This window comes from Melospiza melodia, chromosome 1 (genome assembly GCF_035770615.1).
Source record: "Melospiza melodia melodia isolate bMelMel2 chromosome 1, bMelMel2.pri, whole genome shotgun sequence".
NCBI lineage: Eukaryota > Metazoa > Chordata > Aves > Passeriformes > Passerellidae > Melospiza > Melospiza melodia.
The window spans coordinates 99,118,071-99,130,404 of NC_086194.1; the positions used below are offsets into that span (position 1 = coordinate 99,118,071).

At 41.9% G+C, this 12,334-nt stretch overlaps 1 protein-coding gene across 1 annotated transcript in view; it reads left to right on the forward strand.

Annotated features, from left to right (window-relative positions):
* MYO10 (myosin X) overlaps positions 1–12,334 on the forward strand; it is a 163,729-nt gene that overhangs the window by 128,153 nt on the left and 23,242 nt on the right. Inside the window, exons 20-25 of the mRNA XM_063162542.1 lie at positions 5,545–5,669; positions 5,803–5,917; positions 9,246–9,352; positions 10,313–10,522; positions 10,824–10,863; positions 11,290–12,192. Of these exons, the coding sequence (XP_063018612.1) occupies positions 5,545–5,669; positions 5,803–5,917; positions 9,246–9,352; positions 10,313–10,522; positions 10,824–10,863; positions 11,290–12,192 (1,500 nt within the window). The remainder of the gene's footprint in view (positions 1–5,544; positions 5,670–5,802; positions 5,918–9,245; positions 9,353–10,312; positions 10,523–10,823; positions 10,864–11,289; positions 12,193–12,334) is intronic.

A 12,334-nucleotide genomic window follows, 5' to 3' on the forward strand; every position in this document is an offset into this window, starting at 1 on the left:
CTCAGGGCTGCAGGCTGAGTGATGCAGGTCAGATGCAGCAGTAGGAGTTGTAGTGATCAGCTAATAGTGTAAATGATTGCTGCTGGTAAATGCAGTGCTTTCAGGTTCAGACCTGCAGAGACTGTAAAAAGAGCCAGCCTGTCATTACTGAGCTTGCAGGGAAATCTGGCATGGAGTTTGCAGTGGAACTTCTTTGAGGCACAAAGATTGTTGCAATATACCCATGTTCTTTTTCTAGCAAGTTATCACCAGCAGTGTTAATAATTTTTAAAGGCTGTTCATGGATTTTTGGGGTGGGTGTACAGAAAAAGGCCAGGAGACATATGAAACACTTACTGCTGTTTCAGGTTTATTGAAATATTCCTTGACTTGCCAGTGCCATACAATAGAAATCCCAAATAAATAATACCTGTGGCAAGTTCTTTGTTTTTATTGTCCTGTATGTTTATGGTGTTTATCTGGACACCGGTACTCTGGGACAGTAAGGGAATGCCTTCCAAAACAAAGCAGGCATCAAAGTTGTGTGTGTTCCAACCCAAACCTGTTCCAGTTTTTCCACGCTGGCTACATGCTAGAGAAAGATGTAGAGGGTTTCTTCCTTTGAAATAGGCTTTTAGGTGAGTGGGGCTTGATCCTCCTCGGGCAGGACATGCACAGGTTTTAGTGCTCCTTGCTTTATGTGCTGGAAGCACATAAATTCTGAGGTTGAAAATCTGTCGAATAAACTGTTGTCACCAAACCTGAAGGTGCAAATGACTGAAGAAATGATGGCTCGAAAAGCAGGGGGCGAAAGGGTTTGTTGGAGCTAGGGGATGACGTGCACACAGCTGTGCAGCTGCAGTCTCCAGGTTTGGCAGGCCTTATCCCTGCCTGCTCTGGTGTCACAGAGCATTTCCCTATTGCAGGCAAGGGCATTTCCCTTTCACTTCTTTCAGGTTACTGGCGTGAATCCTTGACACCAGTAAAGGCTGCCAAGCAGTACATTTGGATGAGAATCACTGAGCATAATTTGGTTTTAAAAAGGCAAGCAAGGGGCATGATGAATTCTTCATATTAGTTCAGCTAGATTAGAAATATTAGAAATTAAATTAGTTACGTTTTTCAAACTTGTCTGTGAGGAAAGCCTGACATTTGTTTTGACTCATGGAGCTCTTGACTGAAATCAGAAAACCCTGGGGGCCATTTCAGAAACATCTTGCTTAGTAAGTCTTGCTGTTTCTGACAAAATATACATATTTGTATGTGAAAACTAGATCCAAACCCCCTAAAAAGCAGAGAAAGACTAGCCTCTTCTTAATTTCTGCTGGTTTTCTCTAGAATAAAACTGCCAGGATTTCATTTTAGGAGTTAAATAGGAGATTTAAAGAAATTAAGATATTGAAAAAAAGTTACTAGTGTTTAAATTTTAAAAATTACTTTTTTATGTCTGTTTCATCTTTTCTTTTTCTGCATGTATCTTCCATAAAAGACTTTTCCAAGCCAGGAAAATCAACAATTTTAAGGCACGGTAGCAAAGCTGACATAGTTCTGCTCAAGTTCTTACAGGGAGATCCCAAAACAAGGGAGTGGGATTTTTCCTTCTCTCCTCTCACCCTATCCCTCTTGCCATCTCTTTGTTAACTCCCTCCTGCCTGCCTAAAGCCTGTGAGGGTGCTGTAATTCATCATTATTGTGCTTGTACTCTGGTGAGGCAGCCAGGAGTTGAGGGAGGAAGAAGGATTTACACAGGGTGAAGTAGGTATGCCCTGTGTTTCAGCAGATGATTGATTTCTGTGCAAATGATGCACGGAGTGAAAAAGTGTTGTGTTCTCTGTGCTATTCAGACCTTGGGGTCTTCACTAAAGGTACTGTCCAAAGAAAGGGGAAGGAAAAGAAAAGTTATTTCTTAAAGTTCAGTCAAGCTGTAATCTGAAAAACTATTTTATTATTAAAATTATGTATAGGTGTTAAATGTCTGTCCTAATGGATGCTTCTAATTGTGATTTCAGGCAGAAGCTCTGCCCTTTGGGGGACTCACTATAGATCAGAGCAAGCATTTAGCAGCTTAAGGAACCAAAGTCTCGCCAGTTGAGACTCCAGGTCATGCTGAAATCTTGGCTTTGGTGCTGTCTGGTGCAAATGCAGTGGAGACTTTTGGATCCAGGAAATAATGAATTACAACTTGTGTCTGCAACACAATAAAAAAGCACCCTTATCATGTGGAACAGACCTGGCTTGTAGTTATTAATTTCACATTGATATTGCTCAGTGCCTTAACATGACTTGACTGATGTCACTCTAGCTAGCTCTAGTGATTTTGTGTGCTGGAGTGGTTCAGCACTGCCATTCCATGATAAAAGTGAAATATCTATTGAAAATTTAGTTGATTGCATCTCAGAGACAATTTTGAAAGTTGTCTGTTCACTTTCTTTTCTGTTGCCTTCTCTTTAGTAAATTTGATTTTACTTTGCAGGAGTCTTAGTTTTCAGAATGACTTCAGATTTTTACTCTGGAAGATGTACTGTTTCAAAATCAGTCATGGTTCTGCTGTCTATCTGAAGTTTTCCTAGAGAAGACAATTGCTTCCCAAGTGTTCATTTGTGAGCCAAGTCAAGCTTTAACAGCAGTCCTGGTAGAAATTCAGCAGACCCCAGAGCTAGGTCCTGTCCTGTATTTGGTGTCAATTGGAAAGTTAGCTTGCTTACCACAGGAGGTCTGAAGGAGCGCCAGGAAAGAGGGAAAGGTGATCATCAGCTGCACAGGTAACCCTTTGCATGGAGATTTGATACTGTTGGAGGTTTAACTCATTGCTGCACCAAGCAGTGTTCAAGTGGAAATGGTTGTCGCTCTGTCTGAGATGTGTCTGCAGTTTAGAAGTGGGATATGTGCAGTTCTTGCACTCTAGTTCAATAAAGGCACATGCAATTGATTTCTTTAATTGTGAGGAGTCCTGCTAGAAGTTGTGCTTGAGATCATCTCTGCTATGGGGGGAGAGGGGGAATCTTTTAGTATTTCATATTGAAAAGCATAAGAGATAAGTCCAGCACATCTCTTATCACCAACCCTGTTTTCTCAAAGCAGCCAGACTTGTTGCAGATGTAATTCCAATGATATGTCAGGAGGATTTGACCCTTCAATTTAATGTCTCATGTGTCTGTGAGTAATTAAAAGTAGCAAGTAATGTAAAGTGATGGCGTAGGCATTTAAAGTGGTTGATTGAAGTTGCAATGGTCTCCATGTTGTCCTGTGTTGATAGCATGCTAACATCTCTTGCAATGTTTTATGCTTTTTTTTAAAAAACTGCATTTGAAGTTAGGTATCTGTGTGACATTTCCACCTTCTGGTGACCGGGCAGAGCTGTTTCGAACTTCTGTAGTGTAGGGAAAATGTTACCAAAATGTTTCTTCTTCCTCTGTGACTCCAGTTTTGTTTTCTTTTTTTTTTTTTTTTAACAGTAACATGAGCTTTCAAGCCAGGTGTGGCGCTGACTTTTGGCTTGTTAAGTGCCTAGAGGTGGCAATAAAAGGGTTAGGTGATATGTCAGCCATCTGTCTCTCCAAGCAGGAGCTGCTCCCTTGCAGAGGGAGAGGCTGCCTAGTGAGAGAGACATCTGTCATGTCACCAGCATTTTGCCTGGCTGTGGTGTGTCCCCACTCCCATCCATGCATCTTCCTCCCCACCTCAGCACACCAAAATACTGTTGTGTTTGCAACTCCTGAGAAAAACGCCACCTTTTGAGCCAGCAAGTTTGGGAGGGCTACAAGGACTAAAAGTTGTTTTAGGGTTAGAGAAAAAAAAAAAAAAGAGCTGTGTCTGCTTGTGGCAAACATCAGCCTTGAGTTACACAAGGTGAAAAGTGAAAGCTTTTCCTTGTGATTTCCGTGTGTACATCTGTATCCATTCCCTGCCTTTCCCATCGGGCATCATCAGCCACCTGCACCAAAAGAGGCAGCATGGACATGCAAAGGGCAGCTTTGCCAGGCTGGTTCCCTGACACTTGGATGCCATCCAGGAATCCCTGCTGGCAACACCAGCCATGATTGATGCCCTCTCTGAAAGCATTCATGCTGAGTGTTCACTGAAATACAGAGATCTTACTCACCATGGCAAAATCCAGATGAAACACATTGAGGGAGATGGGTTCGTTCACATCTTTCACACACAAGTTTTCTCCCTCTGGTGTCACTACTAGCACACAGAGTTTTGTTTCATGAATAAAGGCACTGATGGAAAAGGTTATACTGGTTAGTTAAAATGAGCTTTTGAGTCTGTGCTTTCCTGAAGGTACTTTTTATATGAAGTTAAAATTTGGAGGTGTAATTTATTTGTTACATTGAATTTATTTGTCAAGTTAAAATTTGGGGGAGTAATTTGTTTGCTAAGTTGAACAAGAGGCATGATTAAAGCCAGTTAATAAATACCAGGACAGTCCTCTGATCGACAGTTTCCCAGGGCTTGATCTTGCTGCCACTTCTGTTGGCTGAAGAACTTCAGATCTCTGTGTGAACTGTTGGCTGTATCTGTGAAATCCCACCTCCTGAATGTGCAAAATACTGAACACTGTGCTCCAGCTCTGCAAATGGCTGCACAGGAGGGTCAGCTGATGGGTTAAAGTGGGTGATGGTAATTCATGCTGATGAATTAAATTGTGTGTTTACATGTGGTGGCATTTCCGTGTGGGGGTTGCCCCTGTTTTGCCAGGCAGCAATTAGTGCTGTCTTGAGCAGCTTTGCATGGCTCTGTCTGGGTTACCTCAAACCATGGTGAAAATACAGGTGACTCGGGGGTTCTCAGACGGGCTGAGGGCATTCCTGAGGCTCCCAGTGGCAGAACCATGCTGATCAGCATTCACAGGATTGCATAACCGAGTGGCTGTGGGGTTATCTGTTTTCTGAATGGAAAACAATGCTGAAAGAACTGCTGGCAAACTAAGGCAAACTTACTTCAGATGAGCAGGGAGGGTCTGTTTACACAAGAGAGTATTTCTACTGTTCAGAATAGCAATAAAGACAAACTCTTTTAAATACAGCTTATTTAAGATTTGAGGTACCACTGGCAAACTTTCCTCCCTATCCATAGCAGATAATTGTCAGTACACTAAAAACTGAATATTTTCTGGCCTTCTGGTTTTGTTTTTTATTACATCCATATGGCTTGTATTTGTGTATCTTCAATATTTGGAATCCTCTACAGGGACTTTAAATTCAATTGCTGAAGAAGCAAAATAATCAAGCTTATAGCTGTTGACCTGTTAACTGCCTGTGCTTCTTTCTGTTGTTTCTGCCTGCCCAGCAATAGCCTACAAATACACATGAAATGGAAAGAGTTGATGAGTTAAATGGCTGTAAATGTCCTGTCAGTGGAAATGATATTCTGTAATTACCCCATGATTTCTATTCTGTAGATATTTTTATACGCTCAGGACTGCTAATATCCTTTAAGACATTGTGTAGCCAGTTATTAGGCTTTGTGCATTTCAGATTCATACAATTTGCCCTTCTTTATTTCCCCTGACATCTCTAAGCATTGCTATTAAAATTGTTGTTTTGAACGTGCTCATTGCAGATGCCAGACCAGTTTGATCAGACCGTGGTGCTTAACCAGCTGCGCTATTCTGGGATGCTGGAGACGGTCAGGATCCGGAGGGCTGGGTTCCCAGTCAGGAGGCCCTTTCAAGACTTTTATAAAAGGTAAACACCCTGACTCGTGGACTTCAAGTGTAAGTCAATATTCCCATGTTGAGGAATAAAAGTAAAAATAATCATATGGTAAAAATAGAAGTTAATCTCTTAAATGAAGCAATAAATACTTTTTGGTTGCCAGGTATAAAGTCCTGATGAGAAACTTAACTCTCCCTGAAGATATAAATGAGAAATGTGCCGTCTTACTTCGTCTGTATGACAACACAAGCACTGAATGGCAGCTTGGAAAAAATAAGGTAAAATAACCTGACTGTGCACATTGTGGTGCTGGTGCATATACAAGGCTGAGGGGACAGGATTTAGACTGCACAGCTGCAGAGATGTAATTCTGCAGCAATTACTTCTGGCCTTTAAAGAAGCTGCGCCTGCCTCTTGGTGCTCTTGAAACTCCTAAAGCAACAATTAATGGTTGTGCTGAGGAATTTGCTGTCTAAGGCACTTAGAAACTGACTGGAGATTTCAGTCACAGAGAAAGAGTCCACCTGAATTTTCTGTCACTGCTCACAAGTGGTAGCACTGGTCAGGATCAGAACTTAAAATGTGGTATTTGGATTTTTTCATTTTTTTAGAAGTATGGAACATATGGGGAAACACTTTTGTTCTGCAGGGAGCTCCACTCATACTAGTAAACTGACCTAACCAATACCTCTTCAGTGGCAGAAATCAGGGAGAAGAGTTTTAGCCAGCATTCACATGGTAGAATTGTGTGTTTGCCATCCTAGTCTGAGAGTCTTTTCCAGAGGTACATTAGATCTTGATGTGTGTTCTACCAGAGAACCTGACCTTCACCCACATTTTTTTTCTTTAAAGGAAAAAAAAAATCGAATTACTTTAGAATAAATTAAAGAAACAAATTTTAATTTGAGAAATAAAACAATCCATGTGTTTTTATGTGCTCATTTTGCAAGCTTGATTATAGACAGCAGCTGGTGATTTGTGCTCTTAGATTTCAGCAAATGATATGAAAGCGTTGCAGACTTGGGAGAAGATTCCCCATTTCAGGATTTGAGATCTCCTAAGTACAAAAAACTTTTTAAAAACACTTTTTAGTACCATAAGGCAGCAAATATATTTTGTAAAATTTGATTTCTGTAGGAAATGTTCTTCCTTTTCTCCCCACAACTGGATGGTTTGGAAGGATTTCTTCTCTTCCTCTGTATGCTTAAGGACTCTTAGATTTGCATTGGGAAAGTTGTTTTAATCGTCTTACAGTTGCTGTAAGAAGGAAGAAATAATCTGAAATATTTTGATGGCAATTGATGTCATCTCCCATCCCGTTTTTGTAGCCAGTGGCTCCCAAACAGCACAGTGATGGCATTGGGCTGCAGAGCTGGGCTGTGCATCCCAGTCTATTTCAGATGTAGCATATTAACAGTGTTTATGCATGGACCCTGGAGAGTGCTTTGGCATCTCAGGGACACATGTTTATCAGAAATAGTTTTTTATCAACTTCTCATCAGGACCTCAGCAGGAGCCAGAACTCTGTTGTAGCTTCCCTTACTGTGGCCTGGGCTCATCCTCCCCCAGGAGCTGCCTGTGCACTTGTGAGACTGCATAAACAGCAGAGGAACACAAGAGGACACTGCTTTCAGACTGAACATGGGATGAGGCACTATCCTGCCCCAATATTATTTTAGAGGGATAATAATGGCATTGCAATGATTTGGCTTCGGTATGATTTTTTTTCCTTGTCTTTAATATCTCATTCTGCAATGCACCTGGTCAGGAAAAGGCATTAGTCTGAGCTTAACATCTGCTTTTCTTGTCCCAGAAGTAGCTGAATGCTTTTCCAAAGAATTTTGTTGTGTTTTTGAAAGTTTGTGTGTAAAGTAAAGAAAGATTGCCCACTGTGTGAAAGAAAAGGCTTTTTCCCTGAGGGAAAACTTCATATAGAAAGAGCTGCCCAGTGTGGCACTGGCATTGTGACTTAGAGTCTTTCTGTGAGACTTTTTCTGTTTCTGTTTCTTGGGTAACTTGTACTAGAAAGTCCCTTTCTAGCTTTGTTCAAAACTCACAACTGTGCCTGTCCTTGAGAGCTGCTTTGGCTTTGATGATGGGCTGTTTTTCCATGTAAACACAGAGAAAAATCAGCTTATTTTGCTGTGAACACCCCCAAAAGTCAAAACCAAACCCACTGGGTTTGGTTTCTGGGTTGTTGGTTTTTTTGTTGTTTTTTTGCTTCTTTTTTTTTTTTTTTTTTTTTAATTTGTTTGTTTGTTTGGGGTTTTTTTGGTTTTTTGGTTTTTTTTTTGGTTTTTTTTGGTTTTTTTTTTTTGGTTTTTTTTTTTTGTTTGTTTTGTTTTTTTGTTTGTTTTTTTTTTTTTGTTTTTTTGGTTTTTTTTTTGTTTTTTTTTTTTTTTGTTTTTTTTTTTTGTTTTGTTTTGTTTTGTTGGTTTGTTTTTTTTTTCTGGGAGGGGGGTAGGGGGGTATGTGAAATTTTTTGGTTGGGTTTTGGGGTTTTTTTTCACATCAAGAGAAAACACCCAGCACTTCAAAGATGCCTTCCTGCTTTTATGTGTCTTTGCAGCCCTCCTCCCTTAGCAGAGCCCACCCTGTCCATGAGCTTTCCTCATCCCCATGCTATGGTGTGCAGCCTGGCTCTCATCCCACATTATCAAAGTGTCACTGAACTGGCTATTTCCAGCTGCCCATGTGTGAGGCAGCAGCATGCCAGGCTGTTGTCACCCATAGCTGACACCATCATACTTGGCCTTTAGAAAAGAAGAGTTGAGAAGAGCTGGAAAAAGCGCTGACAGCAGATAGCTCACCACTGTGTGAGCGTGTGGTAAAGAGCAGATGTCAAGGCAGGCGGAAGAGGGAAGCCACCTCCCCCATGCCCCTGCTTGACTGGAGAAGCAGTTTTACTCATTTAAGGCAAAATAGGCTGTGTTAGCTCAGTTTATGTCAATGTATGTGCTAAGGCTCCTCTGAGAGGCACTAGGTGAATGGTCCAGGTTGGTGCTTGGAAGAGAGCCTGGGAAGCATTCTGTCTGTGGGAGGGTGGCCAGCTCTGGTGGGGGTCTGGCCCCAGCCACTCTCTCCATGTAATATCAGGAAGAAACACAGTCGAGCCCACATGAACATGAAGGCATTCTCACTTCTGCCTACTTCTGCAGTCCTGTAGCAATGTCTTTGGAAACTGCAAGCCTTGTTAGGGGTTGTGGAGCCTGATGTCCCTGTGAAAAATGTAAATTGTCAGGGTGGTATTTCTGCCCCTCTGATTAGAAAGTTCATGCTAAGCCCTGCAGCTTCTTTGGCCTGTGTTACTCTGGTGGGAAAGGCTGTTTAATGAATCCAGTAATTGTGTTACATTTGGAAAAACCCTGCTCCTAATTAAAAGTTACAATAGAGTAATCTGACCCTTCCCATTGAAATCCAAAGTCAGAGGATCATCTGCAGGTGTTTTCTTTTAAGAGGACTACATTTTGTTTTTCTTTTTTCTGCTGAGGAAATAGTACATTTTTCTCTGAATTCAAAGCTGAGGCTTGCTGCTTAGACTGATCTGGCTCTTCCTTAAATATGACGCTCACCAAAATTTGTTAAGTCAGAATTTTTCTTCTGCAGGTGTTTCTGCGGGAGTCCTTAGAGCACAAGCTGGAGAAGCAGCGGGAAGCAGAAGTCACCAAGGCAGCGATGATCATCCGAGCGCACATCTTAGGTTATGCAGCCCGGTGAGTGACAGCATGAGGATATTAATAGTAAGGATTGGAAATAAATAGATGAGTTGTCAAGAAGTTAAATCCTTCTGACACAATTCTCAATTTTGTAGGGGCCAGGCATTCAAATTCTGTAAGTGGCTTTTGAAAACAGCAGCTAAAAATACTCATGAATAATGCAAAGTTTGAATTGTTTTAATATAATGAATAGGACAATGCAGAAATTTGGAAGTCAGCCAGAATCTATCTGATTGTATCATGGCATTAGAGCCATGGTAGGAACTCTAGTTGGATGGCACCTAGTGGGGCTGCCCCAAGTCACCATCTGAGATCCTGATTTATCTTTGCTTCTTCATGGTAAGAAAACAGAAGGAAAATAAAACTAATCCATTTGGTTCTTGGAGATGAAGAATCTGTGTTTCTGATTAATGTTTGACTTGATTGCCTGGCTTCATGCATTATGTGTTAGGTGGAGTTGCTCATCCCATTTATTTATTTCTCTGCTTTTTCTATAAGTCAGTTGAGAATAGTTTAAGGAAGCTTGTTTGCATAATGAGGTAATTTCTTTTCATGTGCTTATTAGTCCTCTTCTTATATTCTGACCAGTATGTTACTTAAAAACAATATCCTTTTTTTTTATGCCAGCTGTCTTGCTATGCACGGTCTTTCTTTTCAGAGATGTGGGATGGCTCTGTATATTCTTTCTCTGCATGTGTGCACACACACAGAACTGTCTTTCAGCAGCTCCTTGGCAGGGGCATAAGAACATGTAAGACATGTGCATTTCCTTAATGAAGACACACAGGGTGCTGTCAAGAAATGAGAGAATCTTGCTTCTCAAAGGGACAAGAAGGTGAACAGTGGGGGAGCTAGCACAGAGCTGGAACTATCACGGGCTCACTATTGCAGGTCACCGAGGCAAGATCCCTCTCAACTGTTTCATTACAAATTTGCTTCTTTCTTTTCTCCCCCCAGAAAGCGGTACAGAAAGGTTCTCTACTATGTGGTTGTGATACAGAAGAACTACAGAGCATTCAGTGGCAGGAAGAAGTTCCTGTGCCTGAAGAAAGCAGCCACAGTCCTTCAGAAGCAGCGGCGAGGCCAGCTTGCTCGGCGTCTTTACAGGGAGAGACTGGAGGAGAAGCGGAGACAGGAGGAGGAAAGGAGAAGAGAGGAGGAAGAAAGGTGCAGTGTCTGGCTTATATCACTGTCCTGCCTTTGCCTTGTTAGGTGTTGGTCTGAAAGCCTTTATTTCAGGCTGTTCTTGAACAAGAGATTTTGGAAACCTTTGCTGCTTTTACTAAAAGACATATATGGCTATCATGGTGGTTTCATAGTCACAAACATATTTGTTGTGATCTTATTTTTGGCTGTCTGTTTCAGGTGGCAGATGATCTCTGTAAGCTGAGCTATTGCCATAGCAAAGGAATGCCATGAGCTTATGTTGAGCTTGATTGACTGACTTTTTTTCTTCACTCACTTTTAGGGAAAGACAAAGGCAAGAAGCAGAGCGTCTTGCCCAGCAGGTAAATTACATTCTTAATGCTTTCAGCCACCCTGTTTATTTGAGTATCTCAACCCAGCAATTAAAAAAATAAAAGGTACCTGTAGCATTAAAACTAAACTAATTACAGGAGCTGGCAGATAAAGCCAAAGGAAACTCAATATAGTTTGCATGGAAATTTCTTTCACCTGATGCTTCACTTAATTTCCAACAAAGATTGAATTTTCTGCACATATTTGAACTTCCTCTGCTCACCTATCTCTGAGCAAATGTAATCATGCTTTAGTTTGTTTCTTTTCCTTTCCTTTTCATTTCTTGCTGATGTGAAGACAGGGCTGCTTTTAAATGAATGAGCATGGTGGAGTATGGAGCTTTAGAAATAGATTTTTAAAAACAAGCTTGCATTTAGGAACCTAACTTGATTTTGTTTCATTTTATTTTTATGCAGGCTGAAGAAGAGAGAAAGAAGCAGGAACTGGCTGCCATTCAGAAAGCTCAGAAGGAGGCAGAACTGAAGCAGGAGGTGGAGAAGCAGAAAGAAAGCAGGCAGGTGGAAGAAATCCTGCGTCTGGAAAAAGAAATCGAAGATCTGCAGCGCGTGAAGAAGCAGCAGGAGCTGTCCTTGACAGAGGCTTCGTTACAGAGGCTGCAGCAGCGTCGTGATGAGGAGCTCCGGCGGCTGGAGGATGAAGCATGTCGAGCAGCCCAGGAGTTCCTGGAATCTCTGAACTTCGATGAGATTGACGAATGTGTCCGAAACATTGAGAGGTCTCTCTCTGTGGGCAGTGGGTATCCTGCTGAGCTGGCTGAACAGACTGGAAATGCCTGCAGTGAAAAGCCCAATTTTAACTTCAGCCAGCCATATCCTGAGGAGGAGGTAGATGAGGGCTTTGAAGCCGATGATGATGCATTTAAGGATTCGCCCAACCCAAGTGAGCACGGCCATTCTGATCAAAGGACCAGTGGCATCAGAACAAGCGATGATTCCTCAGAAGAGGATCCTTACATGAATGATACCGTGGTGCCAACAATTCCTGCCGCCAGCGACGCCATGGTCATACCTCCTGCCCACGACACAGTGAGTCTCCACAACTCTTCCAGCGGTGAATCCACCTACTGCATGCCAGAAAATGTATCCTGCAGACCCCCAAATTCTGTGGAGCTTATTTCTCCTGATGGAGACTATGATTACGACCAGGACGACTACGAAGATGGTGCTATCACTTCTGGCAGCAGTGTGACCTTCTCCAACTCGCACAGTAGCCAGTGGTCACCGGACTACCGGTGTTCCGTGGGGACCTACAATAGCTCTGGAGCGTACCGGTTCAGCTCTGAGGGAGCCCAGTCTTCTGTAAGTAGCAGTGTTTATGTTATCTAATAATTGATAGGTGCTTTCTGATTATTTTCTTTCCCTGCTGTGCAGCTGTAGATTCACTGTAGCTGTTCCTAGAAAACATTGTGTAGCTTGGTTTGCGCAGAGCACCTTTGGAAAT